At 52.1% G+C, this 16,713-nt stretch overlaps 1 protein-coding gene across 2 annotated transcripts in view; it reads left to right on the forward strand.

Annotated features, from left to right (window-relative positions):
• Positions 1–5,789: 5,789 nt before the first annotated feature.
• AP3D1 (adaptor related protein complex 3 subunit delta 1) overlaps positions 5,790–16,713 on the forward strand; it is a 40,643-nt gene continuing 29,719 nt past the window's right edge. For both annotated transcript variants that reach the window (XM_046684907.1, XM_046684908.1), the window contains exon 1: positions 5,790–6,100. In XM_046684907.1, the coding sequence (XP_046540863.1) occupies positions 6,005–6,100 (96 nt within the window). In that variant the 5' untranslated portion in view covers positions 5,790–6,004. The remainder of the gene's footprint in view (positions 6,101–16,713) is intronic.

The raw sequence follows: 16,713 nt of genomic DNA on the forward strand, positions 1-16,713 counted from the left end.
ATGGTATAGTTTTTCCATCTTTTACTTTTTGTTTGCCAATATAAAGTTTTTTCGCCCCACTCACAGCATTTCCCCCTCGGCTTTATTGAGGCATATTTTGCACATAAGGAAGTTAATTTCTTGTAAGTTAAGTTTGTAAGTGATCTTGTAATCTTGTAAGCAATTTCCTGTAAGTACAATTTGATAAGTTTTGACAATTGCTTATGCTTGCATCACTACACCACAATCATGATATGGAACATTTCCATCACCCCAAAGTTCTTTCTCCCTTTGCAATCAACCCTCCCCTCCCCCTTGCCTCCAGGCCACCACTGTTATGCTTTCTGTCGATATTGCTTTCCTTTTTCTAGAATTTCATAGGGCGGAATCATACAGTATGCGGTGTTTTGAGTCTGGCTTCTTTCACTTAATAGAACGTTTTTGAGATCCATCCGACTTGTTGCATGTGTCAGTAATTCACCTCTTTTTATTCCGAGGGTTATTCCATTCCACACTGTTCACTCGTTAAAGGAGGCTTCAACTGTTTCTACCTGTGACCTATTACGAATAAAGATGTGATGATTGTCTGCACACGAGGAGTCTGTGTTTGGAAATGTTTTCACATCTCTTGGGGAAATACCTAAGACAGGAATTGCTGGGTCATATGGTAGATGCATCTTTCACTTTGTAACAAACTGCCCAACCATTTTCCAAAGTGCTTGTGCCATTTTGCATTCACCCCAGACACGCAGGAAAGTTCCAATTCTGCATCTTCTTGGTGCTAACAGACTTTTTAATCTAATCTTTCTAACAGACATACTGTGGTATCCCATTGGGGAGCATTTCCTTAATGACTAATGATGTCGAGTATCTTTTCACAATCTTCTGGGCATTCATCATCTTCTTTGGTGAAGTATCTGCTGTTCAAATCTGCCACTCTTTTAAAAAATTGGGTTGCTTATTTTTGTGTGATTTCTTAATATTTGTCAGATATGTGTATTGTGAATATTTTTTTTCCCAGTTGGTGGCTGTCTTATCATTTTCTCAACGTTTTTTGGAAAAGCAAAATTTTATTTTGATAAAGTCTATCTTCTTGCTTTCAAAAAATGGCTTGTGGGGCCAGTCCAATGGTGTAGTGGTTAAGTTCCCGTGCTCTGCTTTGGTGACCCGGAGTTCGCAGGTTTGGATCCTGGGCGTGGACCTGGGCGTGGGTGTAGACAGCACTCATCAAGCCACGCTGTGGCGGCGTCCTACATACAAAACAGAGGATGACTGGCACAGATGTCAGCTCAGGGCCAATCTTCCTCACACAAAAATGGTTTGTGCTTTTTATGTCCTATCAAAAAAATCCGTGAGTAAGCAAAGTCACGAAGATTTTTCCCACATTTTCTTCCAGAAGTTTTTATACTTTTAGCTTTTCCGTTTAGGTCTATGATCCATTCTGAGTTAAAATTGTATATGGTGCACATTAATAGTCAAGGACAGCTTTTTTTCCATTTTGATATTCAATTGTTACAGCATCATTTGCTGAAAAGACCATTCTTTTCCCTACTGAGTTATTTAGCACCTTCGTTGTAAATCAATTGATCATAAAAGTGTGGGTCTACCTTTTTGACTCTCCTTTGTCTTTTCGCTGGTTGATGACTATAGGCTTATAATAAGTCTTAAAAACAAATAGTCCTTCAATCTTGCCCTTTTAAAAATTGTTTTGGTTACGACTTTTTACTTTTGCACTATCTATACCTTTATATTTAAAGTGGACAACGTATGGTTGGGGCCATGTTGACTGTTTCTGCTCTGAATTACTGTTTAGACCAGTTACATTTAACGGAAGTTTCAATATGGTTGGGCATAAATCTTCCTTCTGTTCCTTGCAAACTTTCTCTCTTCCTTTGACTTATTTTAGATTTTAGTGATTTTTCTAGTGTTACAACATACGACTTCACAGATAATGCAAGACCAAGAGTATATTCCCATTTCTGCCTCCCATTCTTCATATACTATTATTCACTTCAATACGTTATACAGTAAATTTCAGAATACATTGTTGTTATATTTGCTTTAAAGAGTCAATTATCATTTAAAGAAATTAAGAAATAATTATGTTTACCACATTTTAAACGTTTCTTGTGCTCTTCATTCCTTTGCATAGATCCAAATCTCTGGTATCATTTTCCTTCTGCCCAAAGAACATCTCTCTCTTAACATTCCTTTAATGTAGGTCTACTGGTTACAAATTCTCTTGGCATTTATCTGTCTAAAAATACGCATTGTAGGGGCTGGTCTGGTGGCATAGTGGTTAAGTTCTCATGCTCCACTTCAGCAGCCCAGGGTTCGCCCGTTCAGATCCCTGGCGTGGATCTATGTACCACTTATCATGCCATGCTGTGGCAGGCATCCCACATATAAAATAGAGGAAGATGGGTACAGATGTTAACTCAGGGCCAATCTTCCTCAGAAAAATAAAATAAAAAATAAAAATATATGTTGCCTTCACTTTTGAAAGATATTGTTGCTGGGTACAGATTTCTATGTTCTTTTGTTGTTGTTTCATTTGATAAACGAAAGATATTAGTTCATTAGGGTGTGAACTGTTTCTGATAAAAATGTCAGTCATTCTTACCTTTGTTTCTATGTATATGTGTTTTTTCCTCTGAGTTAACAAATTTTATTTTCTTTATCTCTGATCTCTAACATTTTAATTATGACATGCCTGGGTGTGCTTTTCTCTGTATTTATCTCTCTCGGTGTTCATTGAGCTTCTTAGATCCGTGGGTTTATCATTTTCACCATATTTGGAAAGATTTTGGCCATTTATTCTTAAATTTTTTTTTGTCCTTCCTCTGTCTCCTTTCTTCTAGGACTCCAATTACGTGTATGTCAGGTTACCTGATATTGTCCTGTAGGTCACTGAGGTTCTGCTTATCTTGTAAGCATTCTTGTTCTCTGTGTGATTCATTTTAGATAGTTTTTATTATGAAGTCTTTAATTCCACTAATCATTTCTTGCTCAGTGTCTAATCTGTTGCTAATTTCATGCAATGAATATTTTTTCATATATTGCACTTTTCTGGTCTAAAAGTTCCACTTGGTTCTTTTACAAAATCTTTTCCTCCATTCATTGTGTACATGTTGTCTTTTAAATCTTTGAGCCTATTTATAGTGGCTGTAGTATGATCTTTTCTAATTCCTTCATCTCTGTAATTTTGGGGCCCATTTATTTTACCCGTTTCATTCTCATGGCTATGGGTTGCATTTTCTTGCTTCTTCACATATCTATTAATTTTTATTGAGTGCTCATCCTTGTGAATTTTATGTTAATAAGTCCCAGGTTTATGTTGTTTATCTTTAGAGAACATTGGATTTCTTCTGCCTGGTAGTAAAATTACTTGCGAGTAATTTGATGCCTTGGAGACTTAAAAATCTCTTTGAGGACAGGTTTATAACAGAGCTCACTCCAGGGCTAGTTTAGCCTTACAATAAAGCACAAATCTTCTGGGGGTTTCTACTGAATGCCCCGTGTACTCAACAAATTCTCTCTATCTTGGCTTCTACAGGTATTCCCAGACTGTGAGCTGTCGGGATTGTCTTTTCCCCAGCTTTTCTTCTCTGCTTGACCTAGACAAGCTTTACTATATGCACACGCAGTTTGATCTTCAGCCAAAGACTCAAGGAGACCCTTGTGAACATTCATGAGCTCTTTCTTAGTTCAGTTCCTCGCTCTCCAGTGCATTGCTTTGAAAATTCTAGCCATCTTGGACTCCCTCATCTCCCACTTTTATCCCCTCAATTCATGAAGCCACCATGTTCTCTTGGGTGTCCCCTCCATGACCTAGAGCCTGGAAATCGTCTACAGGCAGAATTCTGGCACAATTGTAGGGTTCGTCTTGTTTATTTCCCTTCTCTCAGGGATCATCGTCCTGCACTGCCTCTTGTATGCTGTCTGAAAGCGATTGTTTCACATGTTTTGTCCGGTTCTCTAGCTGTTTAGGGTAGGAAGGCAATTCCTATAGCAGTTACCATCACCATTCTTTTTTTTTTTTGAGGAAGATTAGCCCTGAGCTGACATCTGCTGCCAATCCTCCTCTTTTTTGCTGAGGAAGACTGGCCCTGAGCTAACATCCATGCCCATCTTCCTCTACCTTATATGTGTGATGCCTACCACAGCATGGCTTGACAAATGGTGTGTAGGTCCACACCCAGGATCCGACCCAGCAAACCCTGGGCCACCAAGAAGCAGAACGTGCAAACTTAACCACTGCACCACCTGGCCGGCCTCCCCCCAAATTCTTTTTAAAAGCTGGTCGGGAACCATAAGATGGATATGCCAGAATTTATTCATCCAGTTTCCAGTTCTCCCTCGTTTAGTTATAAAATTTATGACCAGTTACTTAATTCTTTCACCATAAATTAGTTTTGCTTGTAATCAAACTTCATATTAGTAGAATCATACCGTGTATACTTTTTGGTGTTTGGCATACTTTGTTCAACACTGTATCTGTGCAGTTCATACATTTTGTTCTGTGTATTAGTCATTTGTTCTTTTTCATTGCTGCATCGTATTCCACTGTATGGATATTCCACGAGCTATGTATCCATTTTCCACTGATGGACATTTGGGTTGTTTTGGATTTGGGGCTAATATAAACATAGCTACTGTGAAGTTCTTGTCCAAGTCTTTGGTGGTTGTACTTATGCATTCTTGGTGAGAACAGAGTGGGATTTCTGGGTCATAGGGTATACATATGTTACCTTTTAAAGACACAGCCAGACAGGTTTCCACTGTCACCGTGTAGTTTTGCATTCTTGCCTAGAGTGTAAGAGGGGAGAGTTCCAGTTGCTCCACATCCTGACAACACCTGATATTGTCAGTGTTTCCAATTTTAGCCATTCTCATAGCAGTATAAAGGCATCTCATTATGGTTTAAATTGACATTTCCCTAATGACTAATAAGATAGAGCATGTTTTGCATTATACCCATTGGGAACCTGAATGTCTTCTTTTCTGAGTGCACGTTCGTCTTTTGCCACGTTTTAATAACCAGGTTGTCTTTTTCTTCGTGATTTGTTGGAATTTTTGTTTCGCTCTGCTTTATTTTCTGTTCAGTCAGCTATACTGTGGATATGCTCTTTGTCACATATTTGCATTGCAAATATCTTATTCCAGTTGGTGTCATGCTTCTTTATTCTCTTAAAGGTGTATCCGGAGGGCAGAAACCAAGGGTCTCTCGCTCACTTGCCATGCCTGGCACACAGGAAACCCTCAATAAAGGTTTGTTGAATGAATGACTGCTTTGGAATCCTAGCTCCGGGCCTCAGTTTCTCCAGGGGCATGTTAATCCCCCGTCCTGTCCATATACAGGATTCTGTGAGACGCGCAGGAGACACAGCATCCGTTCATCGCAGCGTCAGCTTTTAGACGCAGAAAAGGCGGAGCTGGGTTCTTGTCCGGGAACTTGCCTGAGAAGCTCCACGTGGGCGCCCCGCCCACACCTGTCACTTAGTTGAGGGGCGGGGCAGAGAGGGCCTCCTGGGGGGCGTGGCTAAAGACGGGAACGAGGAAGTGGGTGGAGTTCCGGAGCCCACTGACCAATGAGAGGGAAGAGCCCTGAGTCCTGGTGGGCGGGGCCAAAACGGCGACGGGCGCGTAGTCCTCGTCTCCATTGGACGGCTTGGCGTCGTCAGGGAAACGTGGCGTCCCGGAGGTGGGGGGGCGGGGCTTTGGGGGGGGGGGGGGCTTCGGGGGGCGGGGCGCGGGGCCGGGGCGCCGCCGTCAGCTGACCCGCCGCCATCTTGTCCGCCATTTGCCAGCGGCGCGGCGCGAGCAGGAGGAGAGGGGAGCGCGGCCTGCCGAGCCGGTCGCCGCTGCCGCCGCCCCCGGACCGCTGCCGACCTGGCCTGGAAGCCCGCCCCGCCGCGGCGCCCGGCAGTGCAGCGCTCCGCGGGCGGCAGGCGCGGCCCCCGGGCCACCGCACGGCGCCCGGTCGCGGGCCTCCCGGGGCTCGAGCCCGGCGGCGGCCGCCGCGATGGCCCTCAAGATGGTCAAGGGCAGCATCGACCGCATGTTCGACAAGAACCTGCAAGACCTGGTGCGCGGCATCCGCAACCACAAGGAGGACGAGGTGAGCCCGGCGCGCCGCGCGGGGCCTGACTGCGACCTCCGACCCCGGCCCTGACCCCGACCCCATCCCCCGATCTCGGACCCCGGCTCGCCCCTCGAGACCCAGCTCCCCGCTCGAGCTCCTCCTGCCCGCTGCCTGGGCCGCCGCACGCCCACTTTTTCCCCGAGGCTCAGTTTACCCTCGGGGGCCCAAGGCAGCCCCAAATGAGACCCCCGAAGGCCCCCGAGCCGCGATCCTCGGCCCCCCGTATGTATCGGAACACCTGGGGGGCACTGTTAACAAGGCAGCGCCCCGGGCCCTGCTGCTGGGTGGTCTCCCTCCCGCAGCCTCAGTTTACCCGCTCGGCCATGGCGCCCGCCTCCCCCTCCCCTTGCCCGCGGGTGGCTCCGGAAGAGATTTCGCACGCAGGTCCCCCCGAACGGCGGCCCTCCAACCTGGAGGCCGTTTTTGGATCAGCTGTTCAAATGCACGGCCCCCGGCCCCGCCCCAGGCCTCCTGGGTGCGGGGCCCTCTTCTCCGCGGGCCGCCCCCGGAGGAACCCCGTATGGGATGAGCGTGTGTCCAGGTCTCTCCCCGGGGCCTGGGCCCGGGCCCGAGTCCCCGGGAAGGTGGGGCCGCCTCCCTCGAGGAGGACGCGGAGGCAGCGGGTGTCTTCATTCAAAATAAGGAAGCCGCTCAGGGGTCCTGGAATAGGGAAGCCGACTTCAACTAGGAACCCGAAAGCCAGGGCGAGGGACGGGTTTTCCAGAAGTAAAATTGTAACTGTGGGCACCGTTTCCTTGTTTTTCCGCTGCCCCCAACCTGTGACCTAGATTTAGGAGGAATGGGGGCAGTTAGTGGCCACCAGGCTGCGGGCTTCGTGGAGGAGACCGAAGCCCGCACTCCGACAATGGGAGCCTTAGGGCCAGCCGCCCCTCCTGCAGGGAGCGGCTGCCCTGAGGAAGTGGCTGCTGGGGATGCTGCAGGTCCCACACCCGATGCTGGGGGGGGGGGGGCCCAATTGCCTCTGCTGGGAGCCTGAGTCCCTCCCGCTCTCTGGCACTGTTTTGGAAGGGGTGTGACCTCGCTGGAAAGTAGTGAGGATGTTTCAGTTCACTCCCTCCCCTTCGCCTCTCTGGCTGCACCTGGGTGTTCCATCCCGTTGGAGGCCTGGCCAGCGTGTCGGTTTCAGTGTCCTGCTCTTCAGTGGCTTTCTGAGTTGGAAGAGGAGCTGATTGGCCTGGATTTTGTCTGCTGCACGTGGCTAAGTGAATTTGGGGCGTGTCTGCATCCGCAGGTTTCTTTTCCTGCGCTGGCTGGCCTCCTGATTCCCCCCTCCTCCGTTAGCAGATGTCAGTGAGCAGCCTGGTCCCGGGTTCTGAGGACAGGCTGCAGGGTCTTCCCAGTGGGGAAAGGCACGCTCCAATTAGGGCGCCTGGCGTTTTAGGGGGCTGCGCGTTGCCACTGGGCAGTGCCCTGAGCCGTGGTCTGTTTGTTTGGAATGGGTGGGAGTTAGTGGCGCCATCTCCACGGGCTTGGGGCCCGTTAGGCGGGGGTTCTGGAGGTGGGAGAGGCTGGTGCTGGGCGTCCTCAAGGCCGGGTGCCCGCGTGGGCCCTGCCCTTGGCCTGATGGCAGTCGATTCCCAGCAGGATGTGGCATCTGGGTGCCGTGGTTTCCTCATCAGCGGACCGTCACGGTCTGGAGGCTCCTTAATGGGGTGTAACTTCTGACTCCAGATGTCCATCTCCGTCCCTGTGGGAGCGAGCAGGTGACGGATGGTTGAAGCCCTCTTCTGGTCCCTGGCTCTCTGTGGAGTAGGCCCTTTCCGTCCGCCCGCCCGGCGCACCCCACGGGGTTCTGACAGGCCGCAGTGTCTGCAGTGGTCAAGTTTCCCCAGAGTTTGCTTTGTACACAGATGTTAGCTGAGAAGTCGTGTGTGGCCTCGTGGAAGGGAGGCCGAGTAGTGACTTCACAGCCACGTGGAAAGGCAGCGTGCTTTAGTGGGAGTCGTTGGCGTGAACTCTGGGGGACCTGAGTCCAGGTTCTCGGGCCTGTTTGACTGGGTGACCTGGGGAGAGCCCCCCGTGTAAAGTGGGGCGACAGCCACCTCCCCACCTCACCGGGTGCTTAGGAGGATGCAGCCAGTGACGTAACGCTGAGCACCCTCGAAATTGTCTCCTTAACTGTGTCCGCACCTCAGCCTGTGACCCCTTCCTGGGTTGTGAATTCAGTTTAATGGATTATGTTAAAAAAAAAAAAAGAAGAAACTAGAAAATCCCAGATTGCACGCTTGCAGACCAACTGTTGCTTCTTGAAACTCTGATTTCGGCTGATGGCATCTGAATGTGTGCGTGCATGTGTGTTGGGTTACCAGGGAAAACATATTTCATAAAATGAGTCAAAAAGTTTGAGAAATAGTGGTCTAATTCACACGTTTCTGGGTGCTTGAGGTTGTTTTAATCCTTAGGATAACAGCATGGGTAATGTTGGCAGGTAGGAGGAGGATTTCCCCTTGCGAATCCTTGTTTCTAAAACTTGGCTGTGACTAGGAAAAAGAGCCAAGTGACTTTTATTTTTTTATTTATTTAATTCTTGCAGGTAGTTTTCGTATTTCGGGGGAAGCGTTTTCTTTGAGTCTCTTTAAATTACAAGTTATGCCCATAACTTTTTGTAATAAGCTCAGGGTTTATTAAGTAAAAAGGGAAACTGTCTACATCAGTTTGGTGCAGACGCTTTGAGGTTTTGCTCTGAGCGTGGAAGTGGTGGGCGACTCTGAGCGGCCCTCAGGATTGCATGGAGGCCTCGCCTGTTGGAGGAGGAGTCCCCGCCGACAGCTCCGTGTGTGACGGGCACCAGCATCAAAGCCCCCCGGGGCGTTCCAGACGCCTCTCCAGGGTGGGTGCACGTCGTTTCTTGAGCTGCTCCCCCTAGACGGGCATCTGCGTGGCTTCCAGCGTCTTCTCTTCCGTCGGGGAGTTCGTTCTGTGGCGCACAGCCCTCCACACTTATCTTAGCGTTTGGGGAGCGTCCGAGTGTTTTCGCTCGGGTATGAGCATTTCCAACCACTTACCTGGCGTTTCTGAACTCCGTAGTTTAGTCGTGCAGAGTAATATTCTGAGGTTGGGCATGGTCTGCGTTTAAGATTGGACCGTAGGGAAGTGCTGATGTTCTGTCGCTTCTGGTCTCAGAAGCGGCACCATCCTGGGGTTCCCCTGGCGCTGGAGGTGTGGTCCCCGCGGGCTGTGAGGCGTGTGCAGGGCTGCGGTCCACTGGCTGGACCGTTACCGAAGCACGAATGGCGTCTGCACAGGGTGGGCACCCGGAGCTTTTGGCTCTTTGTGTAGATTCCTTTTATTTTAACGACTTCTGAGGAGAATAAAGATGTTAAGTTTGAAGTGAGTTTTGTTCTTTACTTTAATAACATGGGTCATTCCCTAAATCACAGCCTTTCCCCCTCGGCACTGCTGACGTCAGAGCCGTCCTGGGCGCTGTGGGGGGTTGAGCAGCATCCCTGGCCCCACCCACTCGATGCCAGGAGCACCCCCAGTGTGACAGCCACAGATGTCCCCATACATCACCAGTGTCCCCTGGGGGCAGGACTGACCCAAATTGATAAGAAAAATCTCCCAGAATTCCCTAATGCTCTCCCTTTCATCTAGGCACCTCTTGTACCCCACATTGTCACCGTGTTGTTGGACCCTGTGATATTGTGATATAATAGGAAATATATATTTTGGCCTTTGTCCCTGGTTTCTGGCACAGAGCTCATAAAACCTTCGTAATTTCCTCAGCAGCAAAGGTACTAGGAGCATCCTTGTTCGTGTATTTTGTCTCTGTCCACAATTCCTGACACTGAGCTCTGAAATCACATGGGATTTCCTGGGTGCTAGGAGCGTCATTTGTTCTAATGAGACAACTTTGGGTGGCTCCTGGCTGGGGACTGGTCACCAGAAAGACCAGGCCGTGGTTTGAAGCTTGGCACTCACCCCGCCCCCCACTTTCCTAGCAAGGGGAGAGGGGCTGGAGATGGGGTTAATGATGGATCACGCCTGTGTGGTGACGCCTCCATGGAAACGCTGAACTGTGGGGCTCGGGGAGGTTCTTGGTCCGTCAAAGCGTCTGTGTGCCGGGAGGGTGGCGCACTCCAGCTCCACAAGGACGGAAGCTCCTTGCTTGGGGCTCTCCTAGACGTCTCCATCCAGCTGCTCACCTGTGTGCTTTGTCGTACCCTTTATTGTGTAGTAGCTGGTAAACGTGAGTGGCTGCTTCCTGGGTTCTATGAGCCGCTCTAGCAAATTACTCAAATGCAAGGAGCGGGGTTCGCGGGAACCCGGATTTATGGTCGTTGGTCAGAAGCCGAGGTGACAACCTGGACTTGCGATTGGCGTCTGAAGTGGGGCGTCCCGTAGGACTGAGCCTTTAAGCTGTGGGGTCTGTGCTGACTCCGGGCAGAGTGTCAGAACTGAGTTGATTGTACGACACCCGGCTGGGGTCGCAGAGTTGGTCGGTGTGGGAATGACCCCCCACCCCTCTCACCACCAGCAGTGAGAGTGACAGAGGAAGTGTGTTCTTCCTGGACAGAGCCGGAGGGCGCGTCCAGGCACGTGTGTTCTCCTCGTTAATCAGGAAGCACACGGTGCAGGGCGCATCACACAGCTCGGTGCATTGTCTTGCCTTCTCCCAGGGTACTGCCTTGCTTTGGAGCGTGTCCCTAAATGGTCTGCCCTGCTTGTGCTGGAAGCCTCATTCTCCTGTCTGGCTTTCTCCTGTCTGGCTTCCTCCGCTCCCTGCTGCAGGCGCGCGCTGGAGCCGGCTCCTTGCGTTACTGCCAGCGTCCTGCTGTCTGTCTACACCACCTTCTGTTTGTCCGATCAGCGGTGCTGGTATTGGGGTTAGTTCCAGACTGGGGCCCCTGTCTGAATGGCCTTCTGCGGGAGTGGAGCTGCTGCAGTGGGGCGGGGAGCCGCAGCCGTGCAGGATCGTGTCGCCTGCCCACCAAGTGGCTCATTCCGCTTCCATCCCCTCAGCCGCTGTGAAGGCCCCCGTGCCCCGCGGCATGGCAGAACTGGCATTTCCCGTCCCCGTTAGGAGTGTGGCTGGGCACGCTTTCCCTGGCGTGGTGGCCGTGTGCGTCCTTCATGAAGCCGGATCTTCTCTTCAGGGCTGTGGCCTCTTTCTCTTTGTCTGGCTTACTGACTTGTGGGCGTTTGTAGAAAGGGCACCCTCCAGGCCCAGGGCGGAGTGTGTGGCCAGGCCGTGGGTGGGGGCAGCTATGAGGACAGCTGGGGAGGGGGTCTGTGTAATGGGGTCGGGGTCGTGTCTGCCTTCGTAACCAGCTTCCTGGGGATGGTTGTGCGCACAGCGCTTGGCAGAGCCCAGGAGGGGTTGAGGAAAGGAAGGCGTGGTGGCCTAGGTGTGCTCTAGGCCAGGGCCTGTCTCCGCACGGTGGCATCGGGGCCGGGTCATTCTCTGTGGGGGGCTGTCCTGGGCACTGAGGGGTGTGGAGCAGCATCCCTGGCCCCACCTACTCGATGCAAAGAGCACCCTCAGTCATGACAATCACAAACCTTTCCAGACGTCACGCAGTGTCCCCTGGGCGGCATGGTCACCCCCACGGAGAACCCTTCTCCAGGAGGGTAGGGGTAGGGTGAGAGGTTGATGGTTGGGGAGTCTGAGGCTTGCCTGCTGCCTCCCCCCCATGGCTCATCCATGACTAAGTCCTGGACTCTGCCCTGCGGTGGCACAGAGATGACAGGCGCTCCTGGCCTCGCCATCTGGGTGGAACCTCGCTGACCCTCCTAGTCTTGGCTTTCCCAAAGCCACTGACACAGGCCACGTACCAAGCCACGCACCTTTGCTCCTGTCCTTGTCGGGCAGCCAGTGCTGGGCAGCCCACTTGTGCCTGGAGGCAAGCTTCTGGCGCCACCGCCCACTGCTGGTGGGACCCTGGGTGAGGTCACCTCCTGCCTCCGCATGAGTCCACCGGGCAGATGTTTTTTCAGCACAGCAACTCAGGCCCTGAAGCTGGCTGAGGGGGTGCTTGAGGAGCTGGGCCGGGGTCTCCGGACTGCTGTCGCCCACTGCCGGAGGAGGGGCCAGCAGGTCACGTGTGGAGCATCAGCTGGCGATTCTGGTCCAGCCAGGGTGGTTTTTTCTGTACACGGTTTTATCGAGATGTAATTACGTACCGTAATATCCACTTGCTTTAAGCTTGGAGTTCAGTGAATTTTAGTGTGTTTACAAAAGTGTACAGCTATCAGCACAGCCTAACTTTAGAACATTTCTGTCACGGCGAAAGAAAACCCTGTGCCCACGTAGGTGCTCCAGTCCCCCACCCCAGCCCCAGCCCCCACTAATCTACTTGTGTCTGTGTGAATTGCAGTCAAAGGCTTGTTAACAGTGTTCCCACCCCTTCGGTGGGCTGGGCCCCCTCGTGGGTGTCCATTGTGAACCGGGGGTGACGGGAAAGACCGTAAGTGGCTGTCAAGAGCTCCTTGATGTGTCTGCACAGGGTCTCGGGGCTGACTGCAGGCGGTGGGAGCTGGGCAGGACTGAGCGGGGGCGCTCTGGGCCGGGCAGTCCTGCACGGGGCGCTCGGGCTCCTGCCCTGGCCCGTCGGTCAGCGTGTCTCTCCTTGCACCGGACCCTCGCTGCTTGATTCCTGGACTCGCAGTCGATCTTGACGGTGTGGGCCTTCAGCCTTGTGCTTCTCCAGGGGGCCGGGGCTCCTCCTGCCACAGGGTTGTTTGAGCCTGTCTGAGGCACAGAGGAAGTGAGAACAGTCCTGGGTCGTTGGTCATGCACAGATGTAGTCAGTGCAACTTCTTTCATCTCAACACTGACTTTCCTACTTTTTGGGGTTAAAATGTGTTTTCTTGTTGAAGTGATGGTGATCATAGTTGGTGACTGGGTTATTCTTGGCAAGATACATATGTTAACTAGGGGTCCCCTCCCTGCCCCAGTTATCGTGACGACTGGTGACATTTTCCTGGTCTGAGATTCGAATGCCTTGGAAACGCTGACTGACTGAGACCCATCACGAGGCCATGCCTTGCACGCCGGCCCCGGCGGTCTCCACCGCCCGGAGCCCCTGAAGGCCTGAGGGCCGCCGGGGTTGTGCTCCTGAGCAGGGGGGTGTGGGCTCGAGTCCTGAGCCCGGAGTCAGTGGGGGCTGCTGCCAGCATGGAGCTCAGCCCAGCCCGCGGGCAGCTCTGGGCGCGCACAGGACTGGAGGTTTGGGGCAGTCCAGAGGGAACCTCTTGGAAATGGCGGGGATGAGGCGGTGGGGATGTCCTTCAGGAGGTGGAGGGATAGTAGATGTGGGGCGCCATTCAGCGCTAAGAACTGAGCTGTCGTCAAGCCGTGAAAAGACGGGGTGTACATTGTGAAGTGAAGGAAGCGCATCTGAGGAGGCCCCACCGTGTGACTCCAACCCTCGGACGTTCTGGAAGAGGCGAGACTGTGGAGACGCTGAGAAGATGCGTGGTTGGCAGGGGTTGAGGGGGGAGGAATGGTGAGGTACAGGGGACCTTCAGGGCAGTGACGCTGCTCTGTATGATGCTGTAATGGTGGATATTGTCGTCGTACATTCGTCCAAACCCACAGAACGTAGAACGCAGGGCGTGAGCCCTGGCGTCGCCTGTGGACCTTGAGTGATAACGATGTGTCCCTGTTGCTTCGAGTATTGTAACAAATGTCCCTCTCAGGGTGTTGAGAGTGGGGGAGGCTGTGCGTGTGTGGGGGCAGGGAACCTCTGCGTTTCGCTCGGTCTTGCTGTGAACCTGACCTGCTCCTTACAGAAGCTGTCGAGCCCGGGCCAGGTCGGTGGCTGTGAGCTCGCCCTGCCCTGGCAGCAGCGCGGGCGTGAAGATAGCTCCACTGGGCTGGGGAGGGCCCGGGAATCTGGGGTTTTCTTTAAAGAGTGTCCTGGGGCATTCTGCTGAGCAGGCGGGCCAGAACTGCCATGTTGTTGTGTCCCTGGGGAGTCACCCTGGGAGGGACTTTGGACCCTTTGTTCTAAATTAAACTCTGGAGCAGTGAAGCGGCCTCGCAGCTCCGTGGTGAAGTGTGAACCCGCGCCGAGCGGGCGGGGGTCTGAGAACGTGATCATGCTCGCACCTGTGATTCTTTTTTTAAGAAAAATGTTGATGCTATGTAGCCATTTATACTTTAGACCTTAAAGTGTTTCTAATTTACGTTTTTAATAGGATTTTCTGGGTCTGGATCATGTTGGTATACCCTGACCAGTTTCTTTTCCTTCTTGTAAAACGGGGAATAAGTGCTTTTTTCTTAGCAGCGCTGTGTGTAAATAAAAGATTAATGTCACCGCTCTCTGCCCCTTTCCTTACTTCAACTTCACATGACTGTTTTAGATGAACATTTAAGCGCTCCCAAGGGAGTACAAAACATTATTTCGTGTCTTTTATAATTCTTTCCACCCTTTTCTTGTGTGTGGGAGCCATGAGCCCGAGCACTTGTTTTATGCCTAGAAACTGAAGTCCGGGCGGACCTTCCTGAGGCCGTCGCTTCCTGGGGCTCTGGTCTGTCCCCGGGTCGGCGAAAGCTCTGAGCGCAGGGCGGGCGTCCTCAGCTTCTGCTGCGCTGCCTGCCTTCCTGAGGGATGTTTTCTCTGGAGAGAGGGCTCTGGCTCAGTAGTTTCTTCCGCGTCCGGTGGCCTCTGTTGATTCTGGGCGTAAGTCAGCTGCCGTGTGGCCCTTGCTGTCTGCGGGTGTGTAGGGTGTGTTTTCCTCTGGCTGCTTTTAAGATTTTCCTCTGTATTTTCGGTTGGTGGCGTTTGGCTGCCGTGTGTCTGAGCGTGCTTTTCTGTTTCCTGTTGGGGTGCTGAGCTGCTTGAATCTGTGAATCTGTGTCTGTCACCCAGTTCGGGAATGTTTCAGCTGTTAGTCCCCCAGACATTTCCTCCGTCCTGGCCCCCAGTTACATGTGTGTTGCACCCTTGGCGTGTCCTGCGGTTCCGGAGGCTGTTCATTTTTTTTCCCAACTTTCCTCTCCTCCAGACTGCGTGATTTCCTATTGTTCCACCTCAAATCCCTGACTGTCTCGTCTCGTCTCCAATACGCTGTTCAGTCCATCCAGTGAATGTTTGATTTTGAAAATTATTTTCCAGTTCTAGAGTTCTGTGTGGTTGTTTCACGTCACTTTCCTTTCTCTGCTGAGATTTCCTCTCTGTTCGTTCATTATGTGCGTATTTTCTTTTTAGTCCATAAGAGCATGGTTTCAGCTGCTGGGCTGAAATCTTTGTGTGTTAATTCCGTCATCTGGGTTATCTGAGTGCCCGTCTTCGTTAGTTGTCTTTTTTTCTTGAATGGAGATTATGTTTTTCGGCTTGTCATTTTGAGTAATTTGGGGTTGTATTCTGGGCATCGCCACTGGCGCAGTGTGGAGAATCTGGGTTCTGTTACGTCCTCTGAGGAGGGTGGTTTTGTAGGGGGAGCGTTTCCTTTAGGGGCAGTGAGCTCGTCTGGAAGTCTGGCTCTGCCTCTCCTGCAGTGGGCAAGCTGCAGTGTGGTTCTTTTAGCTTTAGCGAGGCCCTGAGGGATCATGCCCGTGCATGCGCAGTTCTGGGGTCGGCCTGAGGTTTGGGCTGAGTTTATATGCACAACATGGGTACCCTCCAACTCTCCCTTCTTTGGGATTTCCCTCCTCATTTTCCAGCGGCTGTCTTCACCCAGTCTCTGCTCTCTGGTTGTTGAAGCTAATTGTTCCCAGGTCTCCCTCCTATCTTAGTCTCAGCTACTCGCATGGCGCTCAGGGAAAACCCACGAGAGGCCGGGCCCTGACCCAGCGCTTCTGCTCGTTCTCTGCTGCCTCCAGGAAGTTATTTTAACACAGTCTGTGTGGGAGGCTTGGTCTCATAGGGGCTACGCGGACATACCGGGAGTGGACTCCACCCGGCCCTCCTGAAAGCTGGGGCGAGTGTCCCTGGGGCGTCTAGGAAGCTGGTACATGCACGCGCAGCACGTGGTGTTCATCCATCCATCCGCTGGGGCACGTCTGGCTGGTTTCCACTTCGGGGATGTCGTGACTCATGCTGCTACAGGCACTCAGGTCCCGGTTTTTGTTTAGACACCTGTGTTCAGCGTTCTTGGGTGGACACCCAGGAGCGGGACTCTGTTTGACCTGGAGGAGCTGCCAGGCCGCCCTGCACAGTGGCTGCCCCGTCTCCCATGCCGCCTCCATGTGTGAGGCCGGTCTCTCCAGCACCGGGGAAGGTCCTTTTGTTCTGTGCTTTTAAATCATTAACAGCCACAGTCCAGGGTGCAGGGAGGGGTCATCCGTGTGCAGGGCCAGGAACCCAGGATCCCTGAGCAGGATGTAGTCATTTGAAGCCTGCTGGAAGGGTATGGTGACGCTTGTTCCATTGTTCTGACTCTCGATCATAAAATATTCATAAAATATTCTGTGGCTGAGAGAGTGCTCAAATGGCTTCTTTCCCCTGGAGCCCGAGCTGGGGGCGGCCAAGGGTCTTGGGCCCGGTCGGGGTATGGTCCGGGGTGACATGTTAGATGGAGGATGTGTGTGCAGTGGAGGTCAGTGTGCAGGGCACTTGGAGCAGGACTCCACTGGCCGTGCTTGCCACCCTGGTCTTTGGGGAGGCGGCCACTTTTGGACA

Source organism: Equus quagga, chromosome 14, assembly GCF_021613505.1.
Source record: "Equus quagga isolate Etosha38 chromosome 14, UCLA_HA_Equagga_1.0, whole genome shotgun sequence".
NCBI classification, from domain to species: domain Eukaryota; kingdom Metazoa; phylum Chordata; class Mammalia; order Perissodactyla; family Equidae; genus Equus; species Equus quagga.